The following is an 18,396-nucleotide window of genomic DNA, read 5'->3' as shown; positions in this document are numbered from 1 at the left end:
GTTCTGTGGTCAGATGAAACAAAAATTGAACTATTTGGCCACAATACCCAGCAATGTGTTTGGAGGAGAAAAGGTGAGGCCTTTAATCCCAGGAACACCAAGCCTAGCATCAATCAGGGGGGTGGTAGTATTATGCTCTGGTCCTGTTTAGCAGCCAATGAAACTGGTGCCTTAAATGGGACAATGAAAAGGGAGGATTACTTCCAAATTCTTCAGGACAACCTAAAATCATCAGCCCAGAGGTTGAGTCTTGGGTGCAGTTGGGTGTTCCAACAGGACAATGACCCCAAACTCACTTCAAAAGTGGTAAAGGAATGGCTAAATCAAGGTAGAATTAAGGTTTTACAATGGCCTTCCTAAAGTTCTGACTTAAACCCCATTGAGAACATGTGGACAATGCTGAAGAAACAAGTCCATGTCAAAAAACCAACAAATTTAGCTGAACTTCACCAATTTTGTCAAAAAGAGTGGTCAAAAATTCTACCAGAAGCTTGCCAGAAGCTTGTGAATGGCTATCAAAAGCGCCTTATTGCACTGAAACTTGCCAAGGGACATGTAACCAAATATTAACATTGCTGTATGTATACTTTTGACCCAACAGCTTTGGTCAGTAGACCCATAATAAATTCATAAAAGAACCGAACTTCATGAATGTGTTTTGTGACAAACAAGTATGTGCTCCAATCCCACTATCACAAAAAAATAAGAGTTGTATAAATTATTGGAAACTCAAGACAGCCATGGTATTAAGTTCTTTACAAGTGTATGTAAACTTTTGGCCACAACTGTAGATACAATACAGTCCACCAATTAAACTATTTTTTTCGAGGCAGCGAGCCTTCGGAATATGGTACAATTTGTCTCAGAGCGGTCCCCTTTTTTAAACATTTTTACGATCTATTTTAATCCAGTTAGTTGCTTTCTCTCACATTACAGCAGGGACAGTGCAGCAAAAATGGCTACCTAGCACTCACAATATATCGCGAATTTAGATGACCTTTTGAGCCTTAATAGATTGTCGTAAATGCTGCTGATTGGCCGACATGTGCAGGGAAATTGCAGGGAACGGACAACGCTGCAAGACCGCACATCATTGTCAGGAAATTGATTGAATTTAATTTGAATTTTGCAACATAGCGAAATCTTGGAGATTATTCTTGATTAAGAAGTCAAATAAAAAAATATTAATTAAGGTGCAACTATGTCACTTAGTAAAAGTACCAACATCCTTATTAGGATGGGCACCTTCAAAAACACCCACCCCTATACATTTTCTTGTATTTTAACATAAAGTTTGAAGACTTATTCACAAACAAAAAAAAAAACAGAAAGAAAAACAATCTTGAAATATTAATATCAGTGGAAAAATCTTGGAAAACAACTTTAATCCATCAATACCACAATTTAATAAGATTTTCTTTGGCCTGTTCCACAACCTTATACATATTAGAAATTGGCTTAGTAGTTTTAATGTGATCCAATCTTTAAATACATTACATGGATATAAGACAGGAACCATCCATGATTTAGTCCATATCTAATTTATAGGGATGTAACTACCAGGTGTCCCAATACTTCCACAAAGAGCGTTTCCTTGTCAGAGAGCTTGCATCAATGTCTAACCACAAGCACTAATTGACATCACTGTCCCTGATCAGCTTTAGGAAAGACATTTTTGCTGATGTGTTTTCTCCAATTCATCTTGGAACGGGGGACCAAAACCTAGCAGATAAATGAATTCCAGCAATCGGCAGGAATTTGCCGCTCTGTGCTGAAACTTTACCAAGTCAAACACAAGTCATGCTTTTGGACTCTGAGGTGAAGGAAAATTTAAACCCACATGTTCCCCCAACTCTCAGTTGAGTGGAGCATATGTACAGGCAGAGCTTGGGATGGTAGAGTAAAAATAAACAAGAAGAAGGGGGTTGAAGCCGCAGAAGAAACCAAAATCGGCATAATCACACCGTTTTTTTTTAGCCATCAGCAAGTTTAGCTTTGCACCATAGAACGAGACGGAGACAACTAGAGTGCCACATGTAAAAGCAATCATGGTAGCAAATCACCTGATGATCCCACTTGAACAAGAAATTACGTAAAACACATTCAGCATCCAGCATGAGTTTATAAGTCATTACCTTGCAAATACCTCTACCACGCACCACTTAACTGTGGGAAGACAAGCATGCCTCATGGGGGTTGGTGGGGAGGGCTTCAGGTGATGACACAGCCAGTCTCATCACAGTAAAATGAAAACAAATGACCAAAAACAAGAACAGCAGCACAAGGGAAGGTCTCTACAGGCCTGGAAAGCCAGAGTGACGCAGGCTTTCTCTTTCTGAGCCCAAGTTTTGACCCAGAAGAATGTAATGACTGAAGGGGTAAGGGTTTTGCTCAACAGTTAAGGAGAACCAGACACAGAGAAACAACCTTTACTTGGCTCCTCTAAGTACAACGTAACAGTGTTGACTGAATCCATCCATTTATAGAACTGAATAAGTATTACAAATAGTGAATTGGGAGAGAAAGTCCAACAAAGTTGCAAATAGTGGATGAATCAGCCACTTTATTATGTACAACATACCTATTTTATGAGAACCAATATATGGATAGGTCACAATTATTCCATTTACAAAGATAACAATGCTCAATTATGAGTGACGCTCTATGACAGTGGTTAATCAGAGCAAAGCATTTTTGGTTGAAAAACAGAGATGAAGTAAAATACAGCACTATGTCATCAGTTTCTGATTTATTCAATTGTATAACAGTGCAAAACATTGCTCATTTGTAGTGGTCTTTTTTTAACTATTTGGAAAAAAGATATAAAAAACTAAAAACTTGTTGAAAAATAAACAAGTGACTCAATTATAAATAAAGATTTCTACACATAGAAGTAATCATCAACTTAAAGCGCATTCTTTGGAGATTGTAATAGAGATCCATCTGGATTCATGAGCTTATTTCGAAACATTTCTTCACAAAAAAAGAAATCTTTAACATCAAAATGTATGGAACATGTCCACAAAAAATCTAGATGTCAACATTGAATGTTGCATTTTTGTATTTTTTTCACAGTTTATGAATTTATATTTATATTTTGTTGAAGTATTATTCAATAAATATATTTATAAAGGATTTTTGAATTGTTGCTATTTTTAGAATGTTTAAAAAAAATCTCACATACCCCTTGGCATACCTTCAAGTATCCCCAGGAGTACGCATACCCCCATTTGAGAACCACTGCTCTATGACATACAGTAGGTTTATTGAAGCTGTTGTTTGTAGTATTTGTAACTAAATAATAATAATAATAATTGTTTGTTGTGCTCACCATCTGAATTCCTGTTGAAAAGAGATTGGTGGGTTTGACCACATGTTTCTGCTGCTCTATCTCTGTCTCCAACTGGGAAACACGGGCCTTGTGTTTGGCAAGCAAGATGGAGGCAGGGACCTGAGACTGCTCCTGAGGAAACAGAAAGAAAGGTGTTGTATCAATGCAGCTATTTAGGGTGATGTGTCGAGAAGCCATTAGTTTGCCAGCAGAAACAGGCGATTCAGAGGGTCATAAAGTCGGCACAAAAAATCATCGGCTGTCCCCTGCCCTCCCTGAAGGACTTACACAACTCCCGTTGCCTCAACAGAGCAAAAAACATTACCAAGGACAGCACACACCCTAGCTTCCACAGAATACATTTTCAAAAACACTGTATTTCTACGACTGAATTTTTTGCGTTTGAATTTTGTGACATGACTTTTTTGTTCACATCAAATTATGCTGACAATTTCATTGAAATAAAAATCAGTGTTTTAAAATTCTGTGCATAAAAATTCAGTGTATACAAATTTTGTGTAAAAAAAATCAGTGTATTAAAGTTCAGTGTCGAAAAATGTGCTGCTTCAGATGGCAAGAGTCACTTCCGGTAAGTTCAGACTGAAGCAATCAACCTTTCTCAGAACCAGCCAATGACAAGTTTTCAGTCATGCGACGGGGCGGCGTAGCTCGGTTAGTAGAGTGGCCGTGCCAGCAACTCGAGGGTTGCAGGTTCGATTCTCGCTTCCGCCATCCTAGTCACTGCCGTTGTGTCCTTGGGCAAGACACTTTACCCACCTGCTCCCAGTGCCACCCACACTGGTTTGAATGTAACTCAGATTTTGGGTTTCACTATGTAAAGCGCTTTGAGTCACTCGAGAAAAGCGCTATATAAATATAATTCACTAATTCACTATGAACGTTGCACCTCTACTGCAGACCGCCTCCTCTGCGATTTACATGTTTTATAATCAAGCAAGAACAAAAATGCAACAACCACGGCAAAACATAAACGCAAATTGTAAAAAACATATACAAATGTTACTGTTTTGCAGAACTTTGCTGTAGAAATCTGCCTCTGTCTGACACTCGCTGCGGCGTATTCATAAATTCTTATATCTCTGTAATTTACACATTCTGTATTGTTCATAGTTAATATTGTAAATCCAGCATTCTATATTTGTATGCACATTCTGACTCATATAATTCTCTAAAAAAACTAAAGTTTATTCCGTTTTTGAGATGGTCTGTTTAGTTTTAGTTTTTTTTTTTACTGAAAAAGACACTCAGAATGTGGGACTTACAATAATAACTATGAACAATAAAACACTGAAAATGTAAAATATATGAACTATGCTCCTCTACTTTCCAGACCACCTTCTTGATCAACATATTTTATAATCGAACAAGAGCAACAAAAAAGCAACAAACACGGTGAAAAATAAAGGCAAAAGGATAAAGACATCCACTTATTTGACATATCACTGTTCTGCAGAACTTTGTTGTAGAAATCTGCCTCCGTCAGACACTTGCGTTTGCGAGGTTCCAGGCTTGTCGCTGCCCCACCCAGTCGGCCCTGTCCCTTTTCTGCATGAAGCAGGACTTTCGATGGTTAACGTAGTGTTTGGTTAATCTCTTAATGACCAAACTTTGTCTTGTGAATAACGAGTTTACGCTTAAACATATATTCCTCCTTCCATGAATGCATCCAAACATCTATAAATACACTGTCTTCTTTGTTACGTTTACCTGAACATCTTTAGAGAGCACCATTTGCTGGTCACATTGTGTATCACAGTCAGTTTAACTGCATTATCTGCACTCAAAAGTGCAAATTCTAACCATTGGAATCATTTCTATAATTTGAAAACATCTAGAGGGCCGCATTGAAGTGCTTATTGTGTTGTATTATGCCAAGGTAGCCCAGTTAACTGACTTTTTTAATGCTGTTCTGCAAGACACGTGTCACATGACTTCAAACTTGACACCTGAATTGCTTCGGCCTTATTTAACCGGAAGTGAGTCTTGATTTTTGAAGCAACAAATCTTTTTACACTGAATGTTTTAAACATTACATTTTTTTATAGTCAATGAATTTTAAAACGCAGATTTTTTTTCAACAAAATTGTCATCACATCCCGATGTAAAAAAAACAAGTTTACAATATTCAAACGCAAAAAATTCTTTGTCAAAATGTATTTCCCTTAATAAACACACAAATTAACCTCCATAGGCACTAATATACATTAGTAAAGTTCCATTTAACCAACTGATCACGACTCTTCAGAATGCAAGCGCCTTGAAGCATCAACTTTTTCGAACCTCACATACAGCAGCTTTTAATTGCGATATGAAAACAGTCCAAATTTAGAAGAAAATCTTGCAGTTCGCAACCATAGTCAACTAATTATTAACCTTTTCTACACTCTAACTCAAAAATACCATTTCCTGTCTAATCCAATTTGATCTGAAGAAATGTAAACTATACTGTCAAACGGAGTTTTGTCTGGATCTGATCCATAAGGCTTTCATTTAAATTAAATGTAATTCCAAAGACATGCACCTGGGGATAGGTTGATTGGCAACACTAAATTGGCCCTAGTGTGTGAATGTGAGTGTGAATGTTGTCTGTCTATCTGTGTTGGCCCAGCGATGAGGTGGCGACTTGTCCAGGGTGTACCCCGCCTTCCGCCCGATTGTAGCTGAGATAGGCGCCAGCGCCCCCCGCGACCCCGAAAGGGAATAAGCGGTAGAAAATGGATGGATGGGATGGATAAATGTAAATGTAAACATGTTCGGATCGCTTATATCGGGAGAGATCGTGAAATCAGTTTGACAGTTGTTGTAGTTTTGTGGGAACTTATCCTTTTTGGTTTCCTTCGATGAAATGGGAAGATTACTACCTTTCAGCTTTTAAAATCTAAAAGCGTGGCGTGTAACTTGCGTATGCGACGCCATTTTGTCGGCAACCCCTGCATAGCTTCCCGTAAGGCTTATTTGCACCTTTCAAAAATCCTAGGTTCACTTTGCTGCCGATGCATTGCGCACAGCTGATATTGGTAAGTTTTTGCCTAGGAGGGTCCCTGAACACAAGCGAGCAGGCTCTGTGCTTGAAATGCACAAATTATTGTATGACATAAAACAAAATGACTCAAAGACTTCTATGGAATTACAACAAAATTAACCCAGATTTCCCTCGCCCGGACGTGGGTTACCGGGGCCCCGCTCTGGAGCCAGGCCCGGAGTTGGGGCACGATGGCGAGCGCCTGGTGGTCGGGCCTGTCCCCATGGGGCCCGGCCGGGCACAGCCCGAAGAGGCAACGTGGGTCATCCCTCCAACGGGCTCACCACTCATAGGAGGGGCCATAGAGGTCGGGTGCATTGTGAGCTGGGCGGCAGCCGAAGGCAGGGCACTTGGCGGTCCGATCCTCGGCTACAGAAACTAGCTCTTGGGAAGTGGAACGTCACCTCACTGGGGGGGAAGGAGCCTGTGCTAGTGCGCGAGGTAGAGAAGTTCCGGCTGGATATAGTCGGACTCACCTCGACGCACAGCAAGGGCTCTGGAACCAGTTCTCTCGAGAGGGACTGGACCCTCTTCCACTCTGGCGTTGCCGGCAGTGAGAGGCGACGGGCTGGGGTGGCAATTCTCGTTGCCCCCCGGCTCAAAGCCTGCACGTTTGAGTTCAACCCAGTGGACGAGAGGGTAGCTTCCCTTCGCCTTCGGGTGCGGGGACGGGTCCTGACTGTTGTTTGTGCTTATGCACCAAACAGCAGTTCAGAATACCCACCCTTTTTGGGTACACTCGAGGGAGTACTGGAAAGTGCTCCTCCGGGTGATTCCCTTGTCCTACTGGGAGACTTCAACGCTCATGTTGGCAACGACAGTGAAACCTGGAGAGGCGTGATTGGGAAGAATGGTCGCCCGGATCTAGACCCGAGTGGTGTTTTGTTATTGGACTTTTGTGCTCGTCACGGATTGTCCATAACAAACACCATGTTCAAACATAAGGGTGTCCATATGTGCACTTGGCACCAGGACACCCTAGGCCGCAGTTCCATGATCGACTTTGTAGTTGTGTCATCGGATTTGCGGCCTTATGTTTTGGACACTCGGGTGAAGAGAGGGGCGGAGCTTTCTACCGATCACCACCTGGTGGTGAGTTGGCTGCGATGGTGGGGGAGGATGCCGGACAGACCTGGCAGGCCCAAGCGCATTGTGAGGGTCTGCTGGGAACGTCTGGCAGAGTCTCCTGTCAGAGAGAGTTTCAATTCACACCTCCGGGAGAACTTTGAACATGTCACGAGGGAGGTGCGGGACATTGAGTCCGAGTGGACCATGTTCCGAACCTCTATTGTCGAGGTGGCTGATTGGAGCTGTGGCCGCAAGGTTGTTGGTGCCTGTCGTGGCGGTAATCCCAGAACCCGTTGGTGGACACCAGCAGTGAGGGAGGCCGTCAAGCTGAAGAAGGAGTCCTATCGGGTTCTTTTGGCTCATAGGACTCCGGAGGCAGTGGACGGGTACCGACGGGCCAAGCGGTGTGCAGCTTTAGCGGTCGCGGAGGCAAAAACTCGGACATGGGAAGAGTTCGGGGAAGCCATGGAAAACGACTTCCGGACGGCTTCGAAGCGATTCTGGACCACCATACGGCGCCTCAGGAAGGGGAAGCAGTGCACTATCAACACCGTGTATGGTGCGGATGGTGTTCTGCTGACTTCGACTGCGGATGTTGTGGATCGGTGGAGGGAATACTTCGAAGACCTCCTCAATCCCACCAACACGTCTTTCTTTGAGGAAGCGGTGCCTGGGGAATCTGTAGTGGACTCTCCTATGTCTGGGGCCGAGGTCGCTGAGGTAGTTAAAAAGCTCCTCGGCGGCAAGGCCCCGGGGGTGGATGAGATCCGCCCGGAGTTCCTTAAGGCTCTGGATGCTGTGGGGCTGTCTTGGTTGACAAGACTCTGCAGCATCGCGTGGACATCGGGGGCGGTACCTCTGGATTGGCAGACCGGGGTGGTGGTCCCTCTCTTTAAGAAGGGGGACCGGAGGGTGTGTTCCAACTATCGTGGGATCACACTCCTCAGCCTTCCCGGTAAGGTTTATTCAGGTGTACTGGAGAGGAGGCTACGCCGGTTAGTCGAACCTCGGATTCAGGAGGAACAGTGTGGTTTTCGTCCTGGTCGTGGAACTGTGGACCAGCTCTATACTCTCGGCAGGGTTCTTGAGGGTGCATGGGAGTTTGCCCAACCAGTCTACATGTGCTTTGTGGACTTGGAGAAGGCATTCGACCGTGTCCCTCGGGAAGTCCTGTGGGGAGTGCTCAGAGAGTATGGGGTATCGGACTGTCTTATTGTGGCAGTCCGCTCCCTGTATGATCAGTGTCAGAGCTTGGTCCGCATTGCTGGCAGTAAGTCGGACACGTTTCCAGTGAGGGTTGGACTCCGCCAAGGCTGTCCTTTGTCACCGATTCTGTTCATAACTTTTATGGACAGAATTTCTAGGCGCAGCCAAGGCGTTGAGGGGTTCCGGTTTGGTGGCCACGGGATCAGGTCTCTGCTTTTTGCAGATGATGTAGTCCTGATGGCTTCATCTGGCCGGGATCTTCAGCTTTCACTGGATCGGTTCGCAGCCGAGTGTGAAGCGACCGGAATGAGAATCAGCACCTCCAAGTCCGAGTCCATGGTTCTCGCCCGGAAAAGGGTGGAGTGCCATCTCCGGGTTGGGGAGGAGACCCTGCCCCAAGTGGAGGAGTTCAAGTACCTAGGAGTCTTGTTCACGAGTGGGGGAAGAGTGGATCGTGAGATCGACAGGCGGATCGGTGCGGCGTCTTCAGTAATGCGGACGTTGTATCGATCCGTTGTGGTGAAGAAGGAGCTGAGCCGGAAGGCAAAGCTCTCAATTTACCGGTCGATCTACGTTCCCATCCTCACCTATGGTCATGAGCTTTGGGTCATGACCGAAAGGATAAGATCACGGGTACAAGCGGCCGAAATGAGTTTCCTGCGCCGGGTGGCGGGTCTCTCCCTTAGAGATAGGGTGAGAAGCTCTGCCATCCGGGAGGAACTCAACGTAAAGCCGCTGCTCCTCCACATCGAGAGGAGCCAGATGAAGTGGTTCGGGCATCTGGTCAGGATGCCACCCGAACGCCTCCCTAGGGATGTGTTTAGGGCACGTCCAGCTGGTAGGAGGCCACGGGGAAGACCCAGGACACGTTGGGAAGACTATGTCTCCCGGCTGGCCTGGGAACACCTCGGGATCCCCCGGGAAGAGCTAGACGAAGTGGCTGGAGATAGGGAAGTCTGGGCTTCCCTGCTTAGGCTGCTGCCCCCGCGACCCGACCTCGGATAAGCGGAAGATGATGGATGGATGGATGGATAAAACAAAATGACTAAACATTTGCAAGAAAACTGATATTGTGTACTTAATATCTTGGTGCACTCTAAAAAAAAATATAACTGAATTTGTAGTATTTCAGCTTATTGTGTTGTTGTTGCGTCTAGAAGAAATCACAAAGCAAACGACACCATTTTTAACTTTTATTGCCAATCTTGTGCTAGCAGGTTCAATTGCAACACATATTCTTTCTTGTGCACACACGTCTTTTACTCTCACACCCAACACTTCTCATCATCTGCCAATAATCATTCAGGCACGGTAAATTTACGAACATGTGTACACTAAAATGACCATACAGGTTAACACCAGCATGTCGTTAAATTACAAGTTACTTTACAGTTGTGTTTATACACAATTGTGAAGTGAATTATATTTATATAGCGCTTTTCTCTAGTGACTCGAAGCATAGTGACACCCAATATCTAAGTTACATTTAAACCAGTGTGGGTGGCACTGGGAGCAGGTGGGTAAAGTGTCTTGCCTAAGGACACAACGGCAGTGACTAGGATGGCGGAAGCGGGAATTGAACCTGCAACCCTCAAGTTGCTGGCACGGCCGCTCTACCAACTGAGCTATGCCGCCCCAATTACATGATAGCTCTTTTGTCCCATGTCCCAAACGGTCAAATGGTGTTGCAAATATTAGCGTTCTCTGCCACGTGTTGTTCAGAAGTTGCACAGTCCTTTTTACGAAGGCATTTTCCTCTAGTTTATGAGTAAAACGTCAATTAAAAGTGAACTGTGATTAGTTGCAGTGTAGACAAAGATGTCCATGTTGTGGTTGTCATCAGCTGCAGTTGCTCCTTCAGAAGACACTGCCCCTTAGTGTTTTGGAAAATAATTACAAGTCTGGCGCCACCCCCAATGGAAGAACTATAAATCAAACAAGACGCCGTCAGCGGGCGCACAAGCTACATCACGCGAAAGCATATTTTCGCCTTTAGATTCTCAGCTCTAATTTCGAGACAAATGTGGACAATTTTTCAGGTGCTGCATTTACAAACCTAGAATGAAACATTGATGTACCATAACATTATTGACCTTATGACCTTAGGGCTGCACAATTAATCAAATTTTGATAGTGATCATGATTTTGGCTGCTACGACTATATGAGGGTGATCATTGGCGATCTTAACACATAAAATGCAGTCTTCGCTTCATATCAATTCAAGCACTTTCACAACCAACAGTCTGACAACCGAAAGACAGTGGAATTATGTGAGAGTGAGTAAGAGTGAGTGAGAGGGTGACTGACACATGATTAGCTGGTCTCCTGTGCCTCCCAAAAATATTGGGGAAAAAAATGCAATAATACATAGGTGCCCTTCTCTACCGTAGAGTAACCCATATTTTAACCCAGCAAAACGCCGGCATGCCTCGCCATTCTTTAGGCATCCTTTCGCTCGTTCCCGCAAACCCAGAAATGGTCCCGTGCGTATAAACCAACAAACTGCACGGCAAAACTGCGTTGGTGTGCACATCCAAACAAATTACCGAGTTTCGGCGACAAGTTAAGCATTAAAAACACTTTTATTCTTTCCTTAACCGTCATTGTTTGTCCGCAACGTGACGCTAATAATCCAAATAGAGTTACGGTTGCTAACAAAGCCGGCCAACCGCCACCAGCTTAAAGCCCCGACGAACAGCTACAAAAGCAAAGGTGCCCAAAGCACAGACAACTGTAACATCAACCGTGCACCAAGGCACCCCAGATCTATTCACATCTTAAAGACGCACCTAAGTAATGGATGTAATAGGGTTTTAATTGGCAAATACATATGTTCTGTATAAATACTGTGAGCACGACAGTGTGTTCCTGTAGGATCTGCTTTTTGTGCATAATCTTATTTTTTCACAAATATTTGCACTCCATGATCGCACTCTGCTATGGCATGTATATTTTTACTTAGCCCTTTGTCTTTTGCCATTATTATTTTATAAAGGATTATTATTATAAGTTTCATTTTGAAATGAAAGCCCTTTTCACATACTGTTTGTTTAAAATAGAAAGGGCAATAAAAAAATGTTTTACATAAGAAAGTAAATAATCGTGATTAATAATTGTGATTATTATTTTGGCCATAATCGTGCAGCACTACTTATGAGCATGTCACACAATGGCTTATTTTCATTCCTATCTTTTTAAGTTGGATAAAGCACAATATTCAACAGGTTGCAGCCTGTTAGCCACAAGCCAAGGAATGACCAACAAGTAATCTCTTATGGTGCTTGTGTGTGTGTGCGAGAGAACAGTGTGTTAGAGCCCTCGGATGTACAGATGTCAGGACCCAGGAGGGTTCCCCTCAGGGGCTCAGGGCTGATCTCATCTGCCTACAGTGGACAGGCCCTGTGCCTTAAACAAACAAACACACAGCTTAAACTACTATCTGTGATGGTTCTAGAGCAGGCCGCTCTGCAGGAACAATCACTTCCAAAGCCCGCAGCTCAACACAATGGAGCCAAGGGGCTTTGGAATCACAGAAGGAAAACAATGCATCCAGCAGCACAATGACTGGTAATAAGCTCTTAATGATCAGCCATTAACCCCCAGGCTGTGTGTTTGCATCAGCAATGGAACATACTGTAAATCATAAAGCGCAGCTTGTTACGAATCATATTTGCACAACAAAACATACATGGCATTTTCTTGACGTGTTTCTTGTGCGACACATCTGTATCTCACCAGTTCATCCAGCAGAGCCTGCTTGTTCTTCTTTTTGGCCAGAAGCTGCCTCTGCTCTTCCTGCAGGACATCCAGTCTTCGCTGTTCACTGCCCTGTTGCTCCAATAGTAGTAGCTCCTCTAGTTCCTCTTGCTCTCGAGTCTGAATACATTTAGTTAGATGGATTCCATTACAATTAATCACAAATTACACTTGCAATTGTTGTCATGTGTAGGAAATAGCCTTTTTTCTTCAGGTACTCTATCTACACTGATACAAGAGCTTTATCAAAAAATGTAAAGATAAATATGATATTGCTCAGTATCACAAAAGTAATAATTATGCCTGGGCCAATAACACACTTTTCCTGGATGATATGTTGTCCAGCAAATTACTGCTGATAAATTATATTATTGTCAGCAATATTTTGAGAACAAATTAAGCACTTATGTAATCATATTATATAATAACACATTTAGGGCTATATAAGTAAACATTGATTGATTCATTCATTTTCTACCATCTGTCCCTTTGGGGTCGTGGGGGTTGCTGGGCGGAAAGCGGGGTACACCAGGGACAAGTCGCCACCTCATTGCAGGGCCATATAATAATGACAATAATAATAAAATATTAATAATAATTTTACAATTGTAATTGGAAGGTCAATACATTTTAATTATCCTAAATAGATACCGTATTTTTTGGACTATAAGTCGCAGTTTTTTTCATCGTTTGGCCTGGGGTGCGACATATACTCAGGAGCGACTTATGTGTGAAATTACTAACACATTACCGTAAAATATCAAATAATATTATTTAGCTCATTCACGTAAGAGACAAGACGTATAAGATTTCATGGGATTTAGCAATTAGGAGTGACAGATTGTTTGGTATAGTTATTTTAATGACTCTTACAATAATAGGTTACGTTAACATACCAGGCACCTTCTCAGTTGGTTATTTATGCATCATATTACGTACACTTATTCAGCCTGTTGTTCACTATTCTTTATTTATTTCAAATTGCCTTTCAAATGTCTATTCTTGGTGTTGGGTTTTATCACATAAATTTCCCCCAAAAATGCGACTTATACTCCAGTGCGATTTATATATGTTTTTTCCTTTCTTTATTATGCATTTTCAGCAGGTGCGACTTATACTCCGGTGCGACTTATACTCCGAAAAATAAGGTAGCTACAAAAATAAAATGTGATTAAAAATCAATTATTAACATTAAATCAACATTTATTCTTAATCCTTGTTAATAAATATTTAACATCTTGAGGTGCAGTTTTTCCCCATTTGGAAAAACTGGGTCAAGTGTTTTTGTATTTTTTATTTTATTTTGTTGCTATTCCTTTTTAACAAATTCAGCATACTTGCTCGTTTGTCCGTGTTGATGCACTGATCTTGCTCATTTGTTTTTGAAGCCAAAATATTCCTACACTAGACATTTGGCTATGCAAAAATGTTTTTTCCTTTTAATTTTTGTTAAATCACAGTGCTTCGCACTCGTTAGCCACAGCTAGAGAGGCTCTCTGTTCATGCATTCTGTGTGTGCAAGCTAGTTTTCCCGCGCCTCCGTCCACTGGAACAAAAATTGTGGATGACTGAGAAGAGGATTCACTTTGTTCATTAAATTCTGCTACTGAAGAAATGAGCTCAGTTACTGGGAGCCATGCACTGAGTCAACACTTTAACACCATGTTTGAAAGTGAAAGATGGAGAAAACAAACCCACACGGAAATAGCAATTAATCGATGACGGCAAAGGTATCAAGTCCATTTTCAATTATTGATTAACTGCCCGATTGTCGCTGAGATAGGCTCCACCGCTCCCCGCAACCCTGTGCAACCCCGAAGGGAATAAGCGGTAGAAAATGGATGGATGGATGATTTATTCGGCCCAGGGCTAATATTAATTTAACAATACAATAAAACTGCGCTTCACCAGACTTAGGGGTGGTTTTGTCAACTAATTCAGCTCGACAAGAGGCAGAAAATAATAATAACTTAAAAAGTTATGATATTTCTACAACACTCCAAAATATAGCCACAACAATAATCATTCTGCTGAAGTAATGTCATCTTTTCAAAAGCAGCTTTTAAGTTATCAGCGACATAATGTTTACAAATACTGTAGGTCGAAACAATGTTGCTGATGAGTGTCAATCCAACCAAATAATACAGTATGAATCAACGACCTAAATCACAATAATAATAGTAAATGTAGTCATTACGTACAAGCTTAACTTTATTCTTCTGGATAAGATCTCTGTTCTCCCGCTGGTACTGCTCCATCCTCAGCTTGGTGTTCTCCACTTCGATGTTGTTTGTAAGGTTAAACACTACAGACAGGAGACACAAGCCACCATTACACCACTTTACTCCATACATGACAGCTATTTAAAATCATGCAGACAAGCAGCAATCACTCTTAATTTAAACTAAGATCCAGAGAAAACAATTGTGCCTTAAAGTGACATTCAATAGTGGTCCTAAATAATGTCTAAATGTACACACAAACTCTGCAAAGCTTCACTCAGACCAAAAGACCCTTAAAAGCTACCTCATCCGCTGGGCTAAAAGGTTATGGGACGTTGGCATTAATGATGTGTTAGCATTGGCAGCTCTACCCAGTGATCTATGACCCAAGCTGGCACGCACTAATGCCTGTTAAACATCTCTCTGTGCAGCTGGGGAGAAATCATTATGGTGGCTGGAAACATCCTTTTAGCAGAGTTGTACAGTGAGAATTTGGCCAGTCAGAGCTAGTACCAATGTCTTCTACTTGCTCCAAGTAGTCGTTATATTCTCTCAGGCTGGGGAAATCAAGATCTCTCTTGTTGTATCTGCAGACAGAGAAAAGCACCATGTGCTAGCATTAATATCCTCCATTAAATCAACCAATTTTTAATAGCATGTCTGCCTTCTGCCTAATAGACACACATTAGAAGTCAATTAAGGGGCTATTAAAGGACAGATGTGATGGAAAAAAAAGAAAGAAAGGTAGGGAGGGGCAGCCAAGTAAAAACCTGGCAGGGAAAGAGCCTTCCCGATTTGAGAAGTCCCCCCCCCCCCTCGGGGAGACTCATTGTCTACAAAACAAACAAGGTAATGAAAAAGACAAAGGTGGTTTAAGAAGTGGGAGGAGGCACAAGATGACACATAAACATTGTTCAGCCACACCCCTAAGTCCCCCTCCCGCTTGCCCTCACTTACATCTTTAGCACCTTCTTGCGGATCTCCACTTCCTTGTCGACAGTGGGGTCCTCGAAGAGCTGCACGCGGAAGTTGCTCTTTCTTAAGGGCGTCTCGCACTGCACACAGTTGCCTGAGCCGCGGACGAACAGCATCTCTACGCAGTTCTCACATCTGCAAGAGAAAACAAAACATTGTTCCTCCAGTTTTTGTAAGCACTTTTACGTTTGTTGTTTTCCAAGTCCTAACACCAAAGGGCCATACTATACTTGTTTCCCTAAATTTAAAACACATCCTTGTGGTCTAAATAAAAAGAAACAAAAAAAACACAATTTAGCATCTCAAAGCTGATTTCAGAATGCAATGTTTTTTGGGTGGTCTTAATACCATGCTGAAGCCCTCCAACAACCCAAGTCCTCTTCAACTGCATTTCCACCCCGTCAGCCATGTTACAGTTTTTAACGCTTCCATATCGAGCCTATTGACAGCTATGAGTTAGAACTATACACCACCTTCTATTAAAAATGGCAACAGGTGAGGACTTTGGCATACATGTGCACGTACGAGTCAGTCTGCCCCACAACAAAAGGTCAGAGAAAAATAAATAACTTATTGACAACAACTCAGGTTGTCCCGATACCAATATTTTGGTATCAGAACCAAAATGTATCTCTATACTTTTCAAAATAAAGGGGACCACAAAAGAAATTAATTAGTGGCTTTATCTTAACAGAAAACACTTATTCTTCTATTGTTCGGATATTCTACGTCAGTTTTGGGTGATACTTCAAGTAGTTACAGGATGATACATTGGTAATAATTAAATTCCTCCTGTGTCCAGAGAGATTAAAGTTTATAAACAGGAAAACAATGAAAAAATGTGTAGCGAAAATAAAAAATATCAATGTAATAATTGCAGTATCGACTAGATATGTCATTTGTACTTGGTATCGTACTTGTATGGATCCACTGTTTTGTTTACATTCAGGAGCGCTAGCTTGCTGTAAGCGATTAGCTATTGTATCCTTTAACGGAGTTTAGTGAATCATGTTTAGCCATTCCTCGTTCTGCAGGAATAATACTTGTAAGAAACAGTTATTTTCTCGCCATAGGTGAGGATTAGTGATTTAGAAGTAGCTAAAACACAACGGAGTGACTTTAGCTGCTAACTAGCTACTTGCTAGCTATGTCTTAAAGCGGCGCTTCAGTGTCTACAGCCCCACATACTTGATTTTTAGTTTTTAAGCCAAAATACATCCATTCTCCCACTCCTGTCTTCCCACTGTTTCTGCTTGCAAATAATGTGTGTGTGCGTGTGTTGAGTAACATGCGCGTCGTTCGTATACCAGCAATGTCACCACGGCACGCCTCACGTCAATGAAAAAAAAAAAAGTATTTTTCATTAGTACTGCGGTACTTTAGTAGTACCGGTATACTGTACAACCCTAACAACAACTTTGGACTACAGTTGGATAAAAATGGCAGACTCGTGCAGAACTCTTCAGGTAAACCTCTACTATATATGGAAATATCCGCTGGGATTACTAAAGCAAAATACATCTCTAACGTCTGAAATTCCAAACAGCTCGTTTGGTTAAAGTTTGGAAGAAGGCAAGATTTCTTTATAAATATCTCCACTGTGCTTCCGTGGTTTGATTTAAAAATTTCAGAACTTAATGGGATTTCAAATACACAAAAACAGGTACAAGAGGTGAGAAAAGTTGGTTTTGTCCAATAGGACACCTTTAAGAATATAAACACATTTTAATAGTATTAATTTAATCAGATTAAAAGTTAACTTTTTAATAGGCTTTGAATTACATTCTCTAGATTTTTTGGTAAAATGGAGTGATGTGTGATAGGATACTGAAATATTGATACCACCGATACCAGATCTTTTTGCTTTGATATCGACTCACAAATTAAAATATTGATACCTTCGATACATTATTCAGGGGTGTCCAAATTTTTTCCACCAAGGGCCGGATACTGAAAAGTTAAAAAATCCGAGGGCCATACTGATTAACTAAACTTTGTTTAAATTTTGAGATATGTTACAATTTGAAATACATAACTTTTTAAATTTCAGCAGACATAGTAGGTATACTTGCACAAAGTATCGGTATAAGATCGGTATCGCTGATACTACCCTGAATTTTACTCGGTATCGGATTGGGATGAAAATCAGTGGTATCGCACATCACGAGTAAAATAGTTAGACATGTACAATTAGATGCAAAAATACTGCACTGTTGCCATTTCTAATAAAAAGTAGTATATAGTTCTAACTTGTGATATTGGTCAGGAAAACTACAACATGGCTGACTGCAGGGGCTGAGGTGTGGAAAATATTTTTTTGCGTTTTCAATAGACAGTCTGAAAGTGGCAAAATGTATGGGTAATTTGGATCAATGTTATGGAGACAAGGCAATGTTTTAGATAATCATAAAAATCTTAATGAGGGGTGTCGTATCAATCCATTCAAATCTATGGCTTAAAACACTAGGTGGATATTATTCTCCCTCTCCTTATTTATTAATCTTCATGCTAATTTCTTCTTTTTTTACTCTCTGCTGTGTTGAAAGCCTATTCTTTGGTTGTTTCACTACTTCATATTCAAGCTTGCTAAAATTTTAGAACTGTTTGCATTTTTTTACTAAACATACTAAAATAATCTATATTTGGAGGTTTGTCTATAGATTCAGAATTGTCCACATTACAATCATGATGCATTTAAGAATTGTAGTTGTGGGAGTGCTGCCGGCACCAGGGAGCTGTGGTTCACGGAGGCCTACATGAATTGTAACATGTTCTGTGACATTGCAAGGCACAT

General features: G+C 41.7%; 1 protein-coding gene across 2 annotated transcripts in view; it reads right to left on the bottom strand.

Moving 5' to 3' along the window:
* mnat1 (MNAT1 component of CDK activating kinase) overlaps positions 1-18,396 on the bottom strand; it is a 154,893-nt gene that overhangs the window by 92,324 nt on the left and 44,173 nt on the right. For both annotated transcript variants that reach the window (XM_061895260.1, XM_061895261.1), the window contains exons 2-6: positions 15,585-15,737; positions 15,141-15,214; positions 14,607-14,710; positions 12,385-12,525; positions 3,332-3,463 (exon numbers count right to left, since the gene is read on the bottom strand). In XM_061895260.1, the coding sequence (XP_061751244.1) occupies positions 3,332-3,463; positions 12,385-12,525; positions 14,607-14,710; positions 15,141-15,214; positions 15,585-15,737 (604 nt within the window). The remainder of the gene's footprint in view (positions 1-3,331; positions 3,464-12,384; positions 12,526-14,606; positions 14,711-15,140; positions 15,215-15,584; positions 15,738-18,396) is intronic.

Source organism: Nerophis ophidion, linkage group LG03, assembly GCF_033978795.1.
Source record: "Nerophis ophidion isolate RoL-2023_Sa linkage group LG03, RoL_Noph_v1.0, whole genome shotgun sequence".
Classification (NCBI taxonomy): domain Eukaryota; kingdom Metazoa; phylum Chordata; class Actinopteri; order Syngnathiformes; family Syngnathidae; genus Nerophis; species Nerophis ophidion.
This window is presented reverse-complemented; position numbering and strand designations above follow the sequence as displayed.